This window comes from Phaenicophaeus curvirostris, chromosome 15 (assembly GCF_032191515.1).
Source record: "Phaenicophaeus curvirostris isolate KB17595 chromosome 15, BPBGC_Pcur_1.0, whole genome shotgun sequence".
Taxonomy (NCBI): domain Eukaryota; kingdom Metazoa; phylum Chordata; class Aves; order Cuculiformes; family Cuculidae; genus Phaenicophaeus; species Phaenicophaeus curvirostris.
The window spans coordinates 432,472-450,689 of record NC_091406.1 but is presented as its reverse complement, the minus strand read 5'-3'; the positions used below and the strand labels follow the sequence as shown (position 1 = coordinate 450,689).

At 52.8% G+C, this 18,218-nt stretch overlaps 1 protein-coding gene across 2 annotated transcripts in view; it reads right to left on the bottom strand.

Annotated features, from left to right (window-relative positions):
- The window catches only part of PPP2R2B (protein phosphatase 2 regulatory subunit Bbeta), a 67,411-nt gene that overhangs the window by 13,078 nt on the left and 36,115 nt on the right, over positions 1 to 18,218 (bottom strand). For both annotated transcript variants that reach the window (XM_069869213.1, XM_069869214.1), the window contains 3 exons: positions 5,677 to 5,774; positions 4,713 to 4,878; positions 2,972 to 3,084 (listed from right to left, as the gene is read on the bottom strand). In XM_069869213.1, the coding sequence (XP_069725314.1) occupies positions 2,972 to 3,084; positions 4,713 to 4,878; positions 5,677 to 5,774 (377 nt within the window). The remainder of the gene's footprint in view (positions 1 to 2,971; positions 3,085 to 4,712; positions 4,879 to 5,676; positions 5,775 to 18,218) is intronic.

Here is an 18,218-nt window from a genome sequence, read left to right as displayed (position 1 = left end):
ACGCTGGTGCTTCACTGCAGTCTTGACCTGCGCTGTGCGGGACCAAAGCAAGCATGTTCTCTGCTTAAAAAGATTTAAGCTCTGGATATTATATTTGTTAATTATTTCCTACACACATCCCAGGGCACAGGTACGGCTCTACAGTAACCAGCACTTGAGAGCTCACGGAGGCTGTTAAACAAGGCTGAAGGGCTGCAGCTATTAGACTGGGGCCTATCCTAATAAATAGAGCTCTTTAATGACAGCAAAAGGCTGAGCAGAGTTAAATATTCCTTTTGCACTATGTGGGCTAGAAATTCCTCAGAGAACAATGCTCATCAAGTGCATTTAAACCATTACGACGAACAGCTAAGAGCTGATTGCAGCAAGGTGGTTTTAAAACCCTTTTTTGCTTGTCTGTGGTCAAAAATTAAACTGTGGATTGGTGCAGCTATGCTCCAAAGCATGAGCATGACAGGACAATTAAACGTCAAAGACACACGAAGCTGCAGGAAAATGGAGACTGCTATGTAAATATCTGTCTAAGGAAAATCATCAAAACATTAGATCAAACCGGGGCTGGTGAAGATTCCTCAATCCTCCGTCCTCAGGGACAGCAGGCGCTGCGCAGGCAGATACTAATAACCATAATACCAAGCACTTACATCGTGTTTTACCTCTTCCTGTTGCTGTGAAGCAGGAGCTGCATGTTCCCGCGGGGCTGCTTGCCAGAGAGCGGAGAACCGCAGCACCTTACCTCACAGCACAGTGAAAGACACCCAGCCAGCAAACTCCTCCATCCACAGAATAAAGCTGCTATCAGGAAGACATGGACCAAAAGTAAAATCAAGGCTGAAACTTTCGAGAGAGACAGTGGACTTCAATTAAGTGTCCAGTTCTTAGGTATTTCAGTAGGACTTTCTACAGGGGAAAAAAAAATCGCAATTCCCTTCTCCTCAGACAAACTCCAGTGCCTGCTGCTGCCTCACCACCCGGGCAGTGCAGAGGTGCTCCCAGGGTGAGCAGGGATGGGGCAGGTGGGTGCCCAGCGGGATAGTCTCGCTGCCCCCACCCCGCACACAGCCCTGATACGCTGTGGGGCTGTTCCACGTCTTCGGGAAATCCCTGGCACTGCCCAGGGCTGGACCCAGCATCAGCCCCGCCAGCAGCATCTCTGCACCTGTGCCTCTTCTCAGGGACCAGCACTGATGGACAGGCTGGGTGGTGTAAATACCAGCCGAGTGCTTCAAAAACACCTGGGTTGATTTTCGGCTCCACTGCAGCCCTGCGGTTGGCAATTCAAGTGCCAGGATGCAGTCAAATGCAATCAGCTCATGCCCACAATCAATACCAAAGATAAGCATGATGATTATTTATATATTTTCATGATCGCATTGCCCGTGCACCCAGCCAAGGTGTCGTTACCCTCATTGCAGGCCCCAAACGACTGGCAGCCGCTCCCCACTGGTGGAGGCAAGTCTGGGATGGGACCCACCAGCTCTGCCCTCCTGCATCCACCGCCCACCCACCCAAAGCAAGTGCACAGATGGAGGCGAAACTGCAACCCACACTCCCTCAGTAATCCCAGGGCTTTTCCCACACGTTTAACCAGAGAAGGCAGCACTCACTGAGTAACTCCCCTAGCACCGCTGGCTGTTTAAAACCTGCCTTCCAGCCCCACAGAGGCTGATAACCCCAGCTCCCGCACCCAGGTGCCAAACAAATTCCTCTGACAGGCTACCTAGGTAACAGCGTATTAGGCTGGAAATGCTGCCTGAAACATGACAGCAAATACTTATGTATGTGAAATGAAACGTTTTCTTGCTCTGTAAAGAAAAATGCCTGCCAGCCACCAGCAGCAACTCAGTGCGGAGATGAGAATTAAGTACCTGTCTGGGGTTTGCAATGGCTTCATCTGCAATGGAGCTGGAACACATAGAAGTGAGCCAAGAATAATCACAGCAACCATTTCATTTCTATAAAACCTCCAAGTACTCAAAAGGCAAATTCTGACAGGATGTTAATAATTTGCAAGCTAGTCTGGGCTGATTAACATCATGACAAAATGACTGCATACTGGGCATTTCTAGGCCTACGACTTAAAGGAGTTACTGTCTGTGCCGGGGAGCACGGCTTCTCCCCGTTCACAGAGGAGCACCTGGCACGCTGCTGGGCCCACCTGCTCAGGGTCTCCAGCACCGCCTGTTCTCGCTGGGGTGAGCTCTGATTGAATTAACCAGGCATGCACGCTGCCTCCGGCCGGAGCAAACTCTTTATATGCAAATCAAAGATCATAAACACTATCCCAGAGCAGCACTGGGGGAAGAGCAATTTCACCAGCACTGCCAGCCAGGCGCAGTCAGCTCCCACGGTGGCAACACAATGCCCAGCGGCCGGGCACGGCCGTGCCCATGGGCCTCTCCTTGCCACACGCTCCCAGGGTGCAGGGGCGGCTGCACTAATGGGCTCTGTGCATCCATCCCCCTCACAGTAAATGGAAAATGTAGCCTTAGGTGTTTACATTTGATTTGGAAGGCCAGTTTTAATCTCCTTAGGCTGAGAGGAAAAGTCATTTAGAGAAGGTTCCTGTGCTACCGAAGCAGAAGTTGCGCTTGCGAACACACCAAGAAGCGAGAGCTCCAGTAGCTGCCTCCTCGCCGGGACGGGCGTGCTGGGTGGTGCAGCAGCAATCCCACATGTTGGGGTACCCAGCGTGAGCACTGCACGTCTGCCCAGGGCTGGCACAGTCCGGGCACTGCTCCAGCAGACACTCCCTCCTTCGCTCCTGTGCTCACACACCAGCAAAAGCACCAGCCTCTGAAAAAAGGGGCATCCACCAGCCCTTCAGCATCAACCCGCTGTGTCAAGATGGCATTCCTGGTACTGTAGCACAGCCAGCACTGGTGTCACACACAGGTGACACCAGCTATGATTTTCATCCTAGACCCTGGAGAAAAGGGCTCCTTGGCAGCCTTGGTCTCCCCGCACTCACCCGTAGCATGGTGATCATGGAGGGGTCTCGGAGACGGCCATCCTCATCCTTGAGGTTGTATCCCTCCGGCCTCTTGTCCCGCTCGCTGACCTTCCATAGCTTCACAGTCTTATCTGGAGGGCAGGAGAAAGAGAAGGGTTACCCCTGGCTGCCCCTGTGCCGCTCGCCGACAGACACGCCAAGGTTTGCAGCCGTGAGAAGCCTGCTGCGTTCCCACCTGCACCGTGCTGGCAGTGGTTACAGAAGCTGTACCTGTCCCCACAGCACTTCATCTCCAGAGCCCTGCTTTTCCTCCTCCTGCTGGACAACTGCTGGTGTTCATTCCAGATAAGAAGATGGATGAAAAACAGAACAGAACTAGTGGAGTAATGGAGAAATAACAGAAGAAGTGATCTCCCAGGGCTCAGAGCCTCAGGTCATGCCCTTGGTGTAGTGTTCGATGCGTGATGGGCCATCGCCCTAGACAAGGTGATGAGGTGCTGGCACCAGTACGGGGCAGCTGAGCCTGATGCTCCGGCAATGGTACACTGCCATCTGAGAGACAATCCCCACGTAAGATCTCTTCCTCCTCCATTTCATAGCTCATACAGCAGTTATCCCAGGGCCACGGGTTACTTTCTGAGAGCAATTTCCCAGTTAATTTAGCTTGTAATAATTGGAAATGCATCAAATACCAAGGATGCAGCAGCTCTCCTAATTCTACCCCCATTTGCTGCTCCATTTGTCCTCCTCTTTGACCTTAATGCTGCGAACACCCCTCAGCCACCCCCACCGACCCCAGCAGCGAGGCGCTGCCTTCCTTGCCCCAGCCCTTTGGAAACAGGAACAGAGGAATGCGGATGCCCGAGGTGGCTCCAGGAGGGGCTGGGGTGGTGGGGAGGCAACCGCAGAAGCACCGGGGCTGGAGCAAGCACTATCAGTAGTTTAGCATCACTTCCACCACGTTCCATACACAAACATATCATCCATCTTCATTTCCTCCTTTACAGGGCAATTCCAAGAGAGTGCCATTAATTTTGGTTTTATCAACCCGCTCCACTTCTGGGGTTTCCATGTGTAAAGTGAGTTTAACGGTATGAACAAAAAGAAACAGCATAACATGGGAGGATTTCTAAAAGAATAATTTTGAAGACCTGCTAGCATGTGAAACACCTTCCCAAACGGAAAGATAATATCCCTGTTAATCAAAAAATTATTTAAAAACTCAATTAACAGAACATTATGCTCTATAATTAATCTTCATTGCATTTCAACGATTCTCCCCCCAAATGAGTTTAATAAGTCTTCGAATTTTATTACAATGATCAATAGAGTCAATTCTATAATACAAAGTAAGTTGGTTACGGAAGAGAATTAGACCCCTCCTTTTTCCCTGAAGTAATTAAGTCACATCCATCTTAAGGCTCCATTCATCCCAAGTAATATTCCTGGATCCTCCTGGTATTTATCTGAACATAACATGTAGCTGCTGAGCTGAACACAGCTGCAAATTGAAACAAATCAGCTGCGGGTTTTCTTATTAAAAAAAAAAAAAAAGGGTTTCCAAGATCCAAAAAATAAACAAACGTGGTGTCAGCAGGGGAAGGGACCGGGCCTCGCAGGGAACAGGTGCTGTAAAACAAGGACAAACCCTCGGGCACAGGAACCATGCTCTGTCAGACAGCTCTGGCCAGGCTCCCGCTGCCCCAGGAGCCCTGTCACCCCGAAGGGAGCCAGCGCGGCTTTCACTGCAGCCACGTACCGTTGGTGGAGAGCAGGAAATAGGCAGCGTTCTGCTGCGGGAGCCATCGGATCTTATTGATCTTCTCCTCTATCTCCAGACTCTTCAGGTAATCGAACTCCGGCTCATGGCTCTGGAAGGTGCTGTAGACATTGTACTCTCCTCGGCGATGGGGCTGGTTTTTGCTCTGTGGAAGAGCAACAGAGAGGAGTCTGAGGCACAGAGAGCAGGAGAACATTGCCCGGTGACCCTCTTGTTCCCTACGGTTTGTTGAGTGCCGCCAAGTGCCTGGCCACAGTGAGCAGAATTTAAAGCCACCATCGGACCATGACATTTTCCATGGCCAGGCTTGACCCATCCCTTCCACCCGCAGCAAACACACCCACAGGGGAGGACGGCTTCCGCTGGCCGTGCGTGCCGTGCCAGGCCCGCTGACTGGGATGGCTTTGGAAGTGGTGGGGTATGTCCCAGGCAGCAGTGGCTGAGCCACTCCCCTGGCCAGGTTGGCTTTGCTCACGCCAGCACAGGCACCTGCGCTCAACACCGAGCGCTCGCCACTCCTGCAGAAGGCTTGGCAGGCTGCAACTTCAAAGAGAGTTCCTTAAAATCTCCTGAGACAAAGCGTTTCAGAAGGGAACCATGATTGCTTCACCTGTCTATGCTGGCTGGAGGTTTTTGTGGCAAGAGTGATTTTGTGGGTGGTGGTAGCTACAAGACGGACACCCTGGCACATCCACACGCGCCAGCCTGATCCAAGTCACACCCGGCTGCAGCCAGCACTGAGGGATGCAGGAAATGCAGCACAGTTTTGCAGGTCATTTTCCAAGATGAAATCTGGTTCTGTTATGTTATGCTAATAGTTGCTTTTCAGTTTGGAGCCTGCCACGAGAGACCCGAGGTTAGGAGTGACACACACGGATTAGGGAACAGCAGGAAGCTTCTCTTAAAAGGATGAAATGGGCATTTTGCATTCACCGACACTTACCTCCTGCTCACGCTGAAATATTACAACGCGGCCCCCCTTGTCCCCTGTTGCCAGTAATTCTCCGGTGTGGTTGAACTCTACTGTAGAGATGATGTCAGCTGGAAAGAAGACAAAGACAATTTAAGTAACTGCAGGCTGGCTTTCACAGGCATCGAGAAAGCACCATTCTCTGTACCGCTACACGCCTTGTCAGCACTGCATCCCCTGTGGGATCTCGTAAATCTCCGTTTTTCTATTGTCTGTAATAACCATGGCCATCACATTCTGGAGCTTTGCTATCATGAACCGAGACCTGCTGCGCACTTTCCCCAGCCTGTGCCCCAACAGCCAAATTCAGGGTATTTCCATCGCCGTGCTGAACGCAGCCTGGGCACCGTGGCACCGTGCTGGGTGGCACAGCACAGCACAGCGTGGTACAGCACAGCACAGCACACGCCCCTTGCACCCTGGGGAGCTGCCCCACCATTCCAGGTGATGAGATCAATTCCCGGGATGCAGGGCGGGAGCCCACGTGGTCCTCGCCCCAGCACCTACCAGCAGGGCCCATGCACAGGGCTTCATGCCCACCCGGCTCCTCTGCTTCCTCACTCCCCTGCAACACCTGGGGGGCTGGTTTGCCTTCACCCTCAGAGGAGAGGGAGCAGATGGGCAAAGACACCTTTGTATTCTCCACCAGAACCCACCAGGCGGAGCAGCCTGGGAGACCATATCAGCAGTGCCAGTTCTCTCTGCCTAGAGCTGGATCTCCCACTGTCCATCAAGCTAAATTGAAGTGATGCCTTTCAGACCTCTGTGACACCGAAAGCCACCACGCTCGCCCCACTCCCCTTCCCACAAGCCAAGGTGCCACCACAGAGGGCAAAGCCCCTGAGCAGAGGACTAGTGCTCAGCAACAGGGAGAAGCGAGGGAACGCTCCCAGACCCATAACCTGTAACGGCTTTAATCGGCTGTGTTTACCCTGGAGGCAACGCAGGCAGGCGAGCAGCTAATGATCGGATTTATTTGGCCTATTTTTAGAAGAATGTCAAAGGTTAATTCCACAGCAATTACTGCCCAACTGGTGTTCACCGCCACCCAGAGTGCCGCGCTCTGCCGGCACGGAGCTGGGGAAGGGGAAGAATGAGCACACTGCTGGGGACCCAGTGCTGGGTGCAAGATGGATTTCACGATGACTGGCACTCGGCTATGAGAACAGGCAGTTCACTCCTGCCATGGCAGCTGACAGGACTTGCAATTCTTTTCCCTCTCACTTCTGCAGTCCAGCAATACTAACAGGGTTGCACAAGCCATGGCTGCAGCCTCTGCAGCTCTGGGAAGGGGCAGAGCCCCAGTGCCGACTCCGGCTGCAAACACCATCCACACACACGCCACCAGCAGTGCCCAGACTGCGGGCACTGGCACCCTCAGAGCACCACGATGATTCCTCTTGCTTATTAGCTCTGTTACGTGTCAGCAGAGAGAGCATCCAGAGCACAGAACCTGAATTGTCCCTTCTCCCTCCTATGAATTTTATCCCTCTCAGACATATGCTAGGAAGTTACCACATCAGATTAGAACAGATAAGGAAGAAAAGGCCATCAACCCAAATTCAGAGACTGGCAGAGTTACACAGCAGCTGGGAATGTTTCTGATGATTCCAGGACATCAGCTAAGACAGCACTCACCAAGCACACACCCCAGACCATTGCATCTCCCAGAGGAGGCATCTCAGAGGCTCTTCCATGGCCACAAGCTCCCACAAAACAATCCACCTCTGCCCTGGAGCCGAGTGAGTGACTCCCAGAGGTTTTGGGAGCCAGAACGGGCACTGGCAGTGCCTGGGCAGCCATAGCGCCCTAATGGTGTGGGGCATTCACTGGCGCACACTGCAGCTCACCAGCACACACCTCCACACAGCAGCAGGCACCTCTGCACACCGGCACGCACCACCACTCACCAGTGCCCACCCTGGGTCAGCGGCACACGCCGCTGCCCTCGCCCGCAGCAGCACCCACCTCCGGCACGCTCGATGCGGCAGACAGATGCCGAGCCTCAATCCAGCTTTGCCTGTTCCACCACCACAAGGGTGGGTTGTGAGCCCTGTGCCGTGCCGTGCCGTGGGGAGCCGGCCCTCCAGAGGGGCCAGGGACACAAGTCCATCCCCAATGTCCTCCTGCTGCCCACCACTGTGTCTTCAAGGGGACTTCCCCACTCGCTCCCTGACCTCCTCAGTCCCCGGTGACGTGCCAGGAGGCCACCACATCTGCCGGGCTGTGAAAATCCAGATGGCTGCCGGCGGTGAGTGATGAACTCCATGCTGCTCCTATCAATACTAGCACATCTTCCCTCTTTTGTCCCGCCTCTCCAGCATGAAGTACATTTGTAGTGAGAGCAAATGCATTCTGAAGCTCATCTTAACTCATTTACAACACTTGGTTGCTGTGAACAGATTCAGGAAGACAATATCACCGCAGACGGAGATGGCACTGCTGAAGCAAACCCCGCGAAGCTAACGGTAACGGCTCCATCCTGCCGAGCGAGCAGAGCTGGGGGCGCTCAGGCTGCACTGGCTGGCACGGAGCTGGAAAGCTCTAAGGCAAAACACTTTATTCCCTCGCAAGGAGCCAGAAAGGTTTTAGCCATCTGCTGCCATTAGTGAAAAGGCTGAACAGCAATGCGGAAGGGCCAAGCTCTGCTCTTGCTTGCACCGTGAAGAGCCAGGCCAAATGCGGCAGGGCTGATGGCAGCACCGGGCACATTCAGCGCCTGGCGGGGACTGCAGTCTGGGAGGGTTAGAGTCACTGAATGGGTCTTCAGCTGCTTCAGATCCCCTGTTACTCCTCTCTTGGCTGGTTCTGAACTGCTGGTTAAATCCTTCCCAATTAGCAGCTGGGGAAACAGGTCATGGAAGGCTCGTGGAAGGTCTTAAGGGAGTTGTTTTCTGGTTTCCCTTAGGCATTATAATCTACACAGGCTTCTTGGTTGCTTCTGCCGCTCTCGCATGCTCTTTAAAACCTCTTTCAACAGACTGCCTCCCTGCCAATACTTATAATCCACAAATGCATCAGCAACATGATGTAAAACCTCTGACCCTGAACAGTTCAGTCAAAAGCCGTCCCCCACTCTCACAGGTAACGGCATCCACAGCTGCCGGCAGGTGCCGCAGCCAGAACCAAACACGCTCAAGCACTGAGAAACTTTGTATTTCAGCAAATACGCTCCAGCAGCTTGAGCTAAGCCCCAGTTCAAGCAGGAGTTCTCGTTCCTGCAGCAGGTGATCTCCACCTCAGTGAGCACGGCTGCGATGTCCCCAGTTGAGCCCAGCATCAGCAGAGGTGTCACGCGGAGAACATGCCAGGGACGGGCTGGGAAAGAAGGTGCAGCAGCAGCCAAGGAACTGCAGCAGCCACAGCCAGGCGGTGTCAATGTTCACCTCACACTAAGCACTATTTTTTCCTTCTAAAATTACTCAGTTGAAAATGTATCTGTTTGGAACTATTCCATCGCCAGCCGCTGGTTTTAGGTCATTCATTTTTCAATGAATTAAAAATAACTTTCCATGCTGCAGTGAGACATTTTTTCAGACAGTGCCTGCTACCTAATGCATCACCTTGTCAGCAGAGCTGTCTGGAACAGCGGGGCCGGGCATCACGAGGATCCTCGCACCACCTCCCCATCACCTCTTTATTCCACGCCTGTGGGGAGGGGGGGACCACAGATCCTCCTGGGCCTCCCAGACCGTTTTCTCATGCCAACCATCAGGATTTCAGACAAGGATAATAACAGACCTTACAGCACATCTTGATACCTTAAAATCAACTAACGACTAAAGAAACCTCTTGTGAGCCAACCCAAAGCCTGGCACCATCGCCCACCCCAAAACCCGTGGGCTGGGCTTGGGCTCTTCTCTCACATCAACATCCCTGAGGGGGAAAGATGGAGGAGTCTTCAAGAGGTCACAATTCTGGAGCACAGTGCAGCATCGGAGCCTTTCCAAGACATCTCTTGACAGCCTTTGCCCCCCTCCAGTGCAGGCTGCTTGGTCACGGGCTGCTGCCAGAGCTTCCCCACCCACTGCACTTGAGACATGACAGGGTGATTATTAATTAAAATTCACATGTATTCGCATTGAAATGATCAATAATTTATGCCATTTCTCCTAAGGTTCCTATAGCAGTTTTGTGACAACAGAAAGGAAAAAAACCTTCTCCCTTTTTTTGCTTTTCCATTTCCTTCATCACCTCCTACATGCTCATTGCCCCGAATGTGGGAATTTAAAGAAAACAGTTTCCATGGAGACGCTCCCCTCCACCAGCACCCGCCTGGCCTCCCTTCCCACAGCAGCAGGGCTCCTTCACGCTTTTACGCTAAAAATATCGAAGACAGGATTTGATTTCCGCCGTAGCAATACAGTTTTATCAGAAAAATAGGTAATTTATAATACGCAGCCCCACAGCTCTCACCCTCTCCCTCTACGGAGGGAAAGCGAGTGCTCCATGAGGAACAGAAAAACAAACCTGTTATTAGAAAGAAGACAAAACTGGGGGAGATGCAGTCAGTGCCAAGATCTGCATCCCTGGAGCAGCCAGACACAGAACAGGTTGCTGCCTGCACTGTCACTCCACTCCTCTTGCCCAGCAATGCCCCAATCCCATTCCTGGCACATCCCAGGCGCCCCATCCCTACTCCCAGGGCATCCCAGGCACCTCATCCCTGCTGCTGGAGAATCCCAGCCACTTTCTCCCAGCTCCTGGAGCATCCCATGCGCCCTGGTCCCAGCACATCCTCTCTGCCTCAGCATCATCACCAGCTCCGTGCAGAAGGGTCCTGATATTGCCTGACCTGGTGGGAAGGCCATAGGGACACCACATTCGTCTCACCACATATACCAGGAGCACATGTCCCCGCTTCACACAGGATGACACCCATGGTCCAACCTACAGTGCAGCAGGACAGCCACTGCCCTGGTGGCAGGGGCATCCCTGGGCTCAGACCTGTGGGGCATCTGCTTTGCACAGGAGTGCTGAGGTTTTGCCCTTTCTTGCTATCTTAAACAGTTTTCAGAACAGTTCCACCTGGGGCAGGATGGTGCAGCCCACTGCACGGTGGCTGCAGGGTGCTGCCAGCTTAAAGCAGGGGACAGGTGAGTGACTGCAAGACAGTGTCTTCCCTGGCTGCCTCTGCTCCCATGCCTTCTGCCCCCAGAGAGTCTGCACACCATCCTCTCCATCCACAGGGCAGGGCCACGACAGATGCACAAGCACTTGCTGCAAAGCCTCGCTCCCTGCCAGCCCCAGAGAAAACCCATTAGAGGCAGGAAGAGCATTACTGTAAGCATCATTATGATAAATTGGCTACGGTGGGAAGATCACAAACAGCAAATTTCGTGTCTTGAGGTCCACAAATGAGTCAGCCAAACAGCTGCAAAAGTAGCAATTTCCAACCCAACAAGACCCAGAGCTGACAGCTCCACGCTGCTCTGCGTGGTTTCACCCTAAAGCTCGTCTGTTTTTATAAACATCTCATGCAGCATACTCATTCGCCCCAGGCACCGATACTGGAGAGTCGGCGCGTTCTCCAGCTCCTGGTGCTCAGTCACCGTTACTCAGCCCCTCATGCATAAAACAGCTCCAAACCAAGTGACAAGAAGGTGCTTTTGCTGCTGCTTTGTAGGACAGACACCAAGCTGGTGGATTCCTGCTGAAGTCAAGAGGATGCATCTATTTACACTCATGGAAGATCTATGAGAAGAGTATCACACACAAGTGATATGGAGAGAAAAAGGCAGAGAATAAATCTGCTAAGTTTTCAGCGTTTTTTAGGATTGTTCTTGTTCCTGTCAAAATATTGAAGAAAACAGAACAAAAGGCTCAAATTTTGACCAGTCCAAGCAACTGACCTCCGCGTACCCCTCCTTGGGGTCCAGTGGGACAGGTCTCTTTCGGGGTGGGCAGTGGGCAAGCCCATGACCCAGCACCCACATACAGGCCCGGGAGTCGTGCACATGGCACCATCAGTCCAATTCTCTGCCTTTCCAGTCTCTCAACTGCAGCAACTGTCCCCAGCGGGACAGCACGCTCCTGCCCGCTCGGCCCTGCCGGCGAGGAGGGCACTCGCAACCGCAGCTCCTCACCACGTGCTCCACTTGTTGTTTTATTTGTACAAACCACCTGGCTGATGGCACCGCACACAGAGCCTCCAACTCTGCAGATGATAACAAATTGGGAAGCACCATAAATAACAGCAAACCAGGCTGCCAAGTGGAGAAGGATTTAGATCGCTCAAATCCCAGGCTATGAGTTGTCAAATCCAGTATAATGCTGGTAAGTGTGGGATAATAACTCACTGCAAACACATCTCTCCTCCCCCGGCCCCATCAGTCCCTCAAACAGAGTGAAGGGAGAGGGGGATTTGCCAAGCATATGGGGATGCTGCTCCCGACCGGGAACATAACACACTGTTGCATGCTGATCCCCCTGCCCAGCCGCCTGTTCCGCTGTGTTGGAGAGGGCAAATGGGATGCTGGCACGTTCTGTTAACTGGAGAATAAAATCTACGCTTGAAACCATTCAGGTGGATGAAGAAACCACGAGGAGGTTATGAAAAATTAAAGGGCTTAAGAAGGGAAACCAAAGACACAGCTGTGTCTGGTAATGGGGCAGCCAGACCACGAGCCTACCCACCAGCCCTTGGCAGGGGCCTCGGTGCGGGCAAAACACCATCTCTCCATCCCACCTCCCTGTGGCAGGAGGGGGACCCCAAGCAAAGCACGATTCACAGGGCCACACAGGCCTGAGTCCAGTCCATCAATCCTCCCCCAAACTGTGTGGTCCGCGATGGAGGGAGGAGGCGGAAAGGGAAGAGGACAGCAGAGGTTAAACTGGGATCTAATGGCATGCAAAATCTCACGTGATTGATCCGCATTGATTTTTCCCTGCTGAGGTGAATGATAGCCTGGCAAACAGAAATCAATTCCACTGCATTAAGCCCAGTAAGGATCTGGTATCATCAGCAAAACACCCTGTAACACCATCGCTCGCTGACACCGCGAAGTGCAGCGCGGCACAGCAGCTATGCCTGCCTGACCTCTGCATCCCAGACGTGCCAGGGCTGTGGAAAAGCACCTGAGAACTTCCAAACACTGGGGAAAGCCCAAGTCTGTTCTTCTGCCCCATTGCAGTTCTGTCTTCTGCATGGGTCTGGCTGGAGTCAGACCTTGCAGCAGCTTCAGGGAGGCTGGACGCGATGCTGAGCTCTGCCGCCTGGGTACGGCTCCTTGTCGCGAGGATGTGATGCTGCAGAGCTAGCAGCAGCTGCTACTCTTCCCCAAAATGGAAAATCTCTCCTAGATTTAAGTGCTAAAAATACTGGCACATTCAAAACTTCCCTACCCTTGTTAGAGCAAAGAATAATTCAGTGCTACAGACCTAGACAAAAGGAACTTCCATCTGGCTCCCCCAATGCATCTCTGCAGCGTCCCCCACTGCAGCACCTCTTCCAGAGCGCCTAAATGGAGGATGTGGGTTTACTTCTCTCCCGTTGTCCTCACAAGGATTAACTCACTGCAACTGCTGGAAACGAGAGTTCAGGAAATAATGAAATGATGTCATGGAAGGCACAGGGAGAGCAGCAGCTCTCAAGTGCGAGGTGCCCGGGTGCACAGGGCAGTGCTCTGTCCTGTCACACGGCAGCCACGATCGGACACTCCTCCACAGCCAAGTGCAATCAGCAGAAACCCGGCAGCCTCAAAATGCGATGGGTTGGGTCACTAACAGCAGCAGAATAATAAAATAGAACAGAAAGCCAACAACAGCAGCTTCCAGACAGAATCACACCTCACAATGGCACTCAGAGATTCTTCACTGTCAACCTGACACATCTTGTCTTCAGAGTCCTATTGCAGCTGATTATAACAGAACACCTGGCAAAGCAAAGGGCTGGAGCTCCGGGTCCTCTCCCAGCACAGAGCAGAATCATGCTCACTCTCATCCTCCCTATTGAACATGAGATCCAGGAGATATAATGCTCCAGCTCCTCCTGCCCACCTCGTGGCATGGCCATTCCCCTGCCTCGGGAGTGCCTTGCAGTAAGAGATGGCTCCTCAAGAAGCATGGGGAGCATCCCATCCCTGTGGATACTCACACGCCACAGCAGGGAGAAAGACCTCCTGTACTCTGGGCAGGAACACCCTGATCCTGACCAGCCCAGGGAAAACTTGTCCTGCAGGGAAGGACATGTCCCTCTAGCCACCAAGGAGCTGCTCGCGGCTCCAGCGCTGCAAGGGAGCGAGCTGCAGCCGGCATGCAGCAGCAGCCACAGCCACACCTGGCGCGTGGGCAGCAGACACTGCTCTCGGGGCGGGAACGCTTGCTTCAGAAAATGCTGGTGGTTTCCAGTGGCAGCTCTGGGCAAGAAGCAGAAAAAGCATGGGACAAGGGCTGGAAACAGCGAGGTGAAGGCTGGCGTGCGCAGTGAAACCCCCTGCGCTGGGCTCCTGCGTCCCCTGCTCCCAGACAGATGCGAGGCCCTTCATCAACCCGACACGCTCGCTGCGAGCAGATGAGGAGGTTACAGGGAGCGGCAGAGCGATGGGGCTGCTCTCAGGGACCCTGCCCCGGCAGCAACCGCAGAGAGGCAGCCCAGCCAGCCCCAAAACACCTGTGCCTGCGCTGTCAGTGCTCACCGGTCATGGATCTGCACGTGCGATGCAAACCTCCTCTCGACATTAAGATGCGCAACTCATTAGCTCTTGGATTAATGACCATTTTTAATTGGTCAGGCTATGAAAACCTTATAGAGCTGTTATACATTACACCTGTGATGGCGGAACAGCATGTTAATCAAGACAATTAGCACGGGATGCAGAGAATCTCTCTACCAGTGCAAATAATCCTTCTTACTTTGAGAGGAAAATTAACAGCTGCTCTACAGTGTCCCAGAGCACAGCGCTCTGCGGGAGACTGGGACGAGCTCACCACCGGCCGAGCGGGTGCTCCGTGGCCAGGATGGAGCAGCCTCAGCTCAGGGACCACCTCTCACCCCGATGAGCACCCGGCTGAGCAGCAGGACGGGCTGTGTCCCACACGAGTGCCTGTGGCCTCTCCTGGCACCTGGGAATGGTGAGAGCCACTCTGGGGCCGTTCCACCCTGTACCAGGCTGGCCTCACCATCCCGGACACGGAGCCAACACCGGCGCACGGCAGGGAGGAGGCTGCGCTGCCCACTCAGGGAGAGCAAACCTGCACGTGGCTCCGAGCCATGGAAAGATTTTCTGATACTGCCTTAATGCTCCACATCATGGCAGGACAGGCACTGTAAGTACTTAGACAGCGAAAACACACGCTCTACAGAGTGTGGTTATTTCCAAGGAAACGAAGCCTACCCTGAATTGTGCAATTACTGAAATCCACCCTTCCTTGCATTAGCTTTTTTCTCTTCTCACTCTTCTTTTCTACATTATCCCCTTTGCATGCACACACCCACCCACCCCTGAATGCAGCCTTCCATGACATGTTGACCTTCCTCCTCTTCAAAGGGATCAGTGGAGCCGTACTGGGAATTGATGCAGCCTAGCAGCAGCCTGCCTGCAGCCGCCACCACTCCCAGGGCCAGCACCTCCCTGCAGACCCCGCCGCTCTGTCCCCAGCCCCACTCTCCCGATGGGACGCTGCGCCGGCTGCCTGGGGTGTGCGCTGAGCACGCTCATGCTGCCAGGAGCATCCCCAGATTACTCACCTGACTGTGCTTGGCACCTTGGCTGATGGCAGGATTTACACAGCCATCCTTTTGCCAGAGCCCCAGAAGCACACTCGACAGAAAGCCTCCTCAGTGTGGCTGATCTGGGTTTAAGAACAGAAAATCCAAGTCCCCCTGAAAAAATATCCTCTTAAAATAAATCAGACTTTGTAAAGAGCACCTGAGTGTGGATCCAGTGCTCCACTTCACTCTCGCCACACTGACATCTTCAAAATTCTAAAGATTTCTGTGAACATTGGGCTCTCTACCAGTTCTGCCATGAGACCGTCTGGGCATTTCTCATCCATGTGCATAAAGGGATAAGCAACCCCAGAAAGCAGTCTGGTTTCCAAATAGCTCCTAAAACCCTGTAGGTGCCAATGATGTCGCTGCTTGCTGCAGCCCGAACAGCCAACATTGAAAACATGAATTCATAGATGTCAACAATACCTAGCTCTTTGTGGTTAAGAGGTCTTTATCCTCAGCAGGAAGACAAAGGCTGCATTTCTAGCAAGATCAGCGTAGTGCTGACCACTACTACAACTGGCTCTGACCACCAGTACACGTACGTATCCTCAAGACGTCACCTGCAAACCCTGGGAGCCCCAGTATGCGCACACCACAGTTAAATCATCAGCACAGCTAAAGGGTCGGGATGGATGGTTTGCCAAAGCGCTCAGTGTGCCGTGCAGCCTGTCTTTCTGGTCATCGTGCTGAAGCCATCTGTTCACTTATCAGCAAAACCTATTGATTTTTTAAAAATTTTAATTAGAAGTACCCAAATGTCAGCTAGGCAAGTACAATTTGGAAGCAGCTAGTTTTCCCCTCCTGGAGAGCAGCTGTTTGCAGCTTGTCACCAAATTTGTTACCATCTTGCACTGATGCCGCTCTCCGTCTCAGTACAGCTCAGCACCCCTGGAACAAGCACCCAGGCTGACAGCTGGTGGTACAAAGCTACGAGGTACAAGGATGGGGAGACCCTGGCTCAGTTGGCCCAGGGAAGCTCTGGCTGCCCATCCCTGGAGGGGTTCGAGGCCAGGTTGGATGGAGCTCGGAGCCTCTGATCCAGTGGGAGGTGTCTCTGCCCGCGGCAGGGAAATGGAACTGGATGGACTTTGAGGTCTCTTCCAATCCAAACCACTCTATGATTCCATGATTCTACAACACGCAGTGACTGCCACAGAGATGTCCTCCTGCACGGGGAGCTTCTAACAGGGCTGATACCAAGTTCTCAATGAGGACCACCAGAGTCTCATTCCATGAAAGATCCCAAATGCTTTACGAACATGGAGACTCAGAGTAAAAACCTGGGCACGGGGTGACCAGATGAACCTTGAATCCCCTAAGCCATACCTACCGCCTGAGCTACTCAGCTCACAATTTTTCTGCTTTTGTTCTCCTTCCCAGTTTTCAGACACCCGAGAAAAGCCAAGAGCCTGCAGCCAGGAGCAGGGAAGCTCACCTGAGGTTTCTCACAGGGTCCTCCCTTGCCAGCCAAGAAATCTGCCTGCCCACAACTCCCCTCAGAGTCTGCTATAAGGGGGTCACCTGATGCAGAGGTTGCATAAAGACACCTGAAAATGAGAGCATCTCTTGGGCTGCTTGTGCTCAGGGACAGCCAGGGAAGCAGCGCAGGGGAAGAAGTGCCAGCAGATCAGCACAAGACGCAGGTGGACCCAACACACACCAGGGAAAGGGAGGAGGCAAACAGGGAACGCAGCCGATGACAGATAAGCACCTTCTGCACAGAGCAGCTGAGCCATCCCTGCCATAATCTACCTTTAAAGAAAGCACACACGGAAGCCACAGCCTTCGGAGAGTGCCAGTACTTGAAAGAACGTGCTTCATATTCCAATTCTATATTTAGGGGAAAGCAAACACACTAAAGCTATGTACAGACAGTCCCTGGCATTTGTTGCATAGATTTGAATTTAATCTGCTAAAGATGGCTTAATCCAACATCTGGGGCTCTATCAAGTAGAAAGGCATCAGAAAAGGATTTCTTTCCTGTTGGGCTCGAGCAGCTGCAGCCCAGTGGCGCCTGGTGACACTGTACAGAGCAGTACAGAGCAGCACCTACTCCATCAGAGCCATCCTATGTCCAAGCAAACGGGATGGTTCCATTTGCCATTGGCCACCACAGGACTCCACCAAGAGCACTTCTGCTCTGTCTGTACAGTCCAGTCCCATTGCCTGTAGGCTACTGCATGGGGCCAGTCCACAACACAGCTTCTATCTGCTCACTTTAAAACTCATCATAAACTAGATTTTCTGCCTATTCAAACATTTCTTGCAACAGAAGCTGAGTGCCTGTGCCATCACTTTCAATCTGGCCCTGGAAGAGCTCATCTCAAGACATTTTCCACACAGTATTTTAATTAAACTTTCTTTCTTTCAATTTAGTGTTACGGTCATTAAGTGATATTCTGAGCCACTGAAATGAATTACTTAAAAGTAATTTGTGCAGCAGCAGAAGGAGGAGATTATGACTATAAACGAGTCCATCGTCTGAACTGTGCATTGTTTGCTGGCATCAGCCCACAGTGTGTGCACACACATTTCTGTATGTGGCAGTGTTCAGCATCATTTGATGCAATGGTTCAGACAACGTCCCGGGCACCAGCTCCTGCAGAGTCCTACCCAACTCCAACGCCAAGCAGGCAGCAGCTGGCTGAACGCAGGACCTGCCTTCGTGGCACCGCACAGCACAACCCGCAGCCGTGCTGTCTAGGGGCAGACAGCCCCCCAGTGCCAGACACACCGACCTCACCCCGGAGAGGGCTGCAGCCTGGCTGAATAGGAACACATTCTGTCTCTTGCTGGTAAG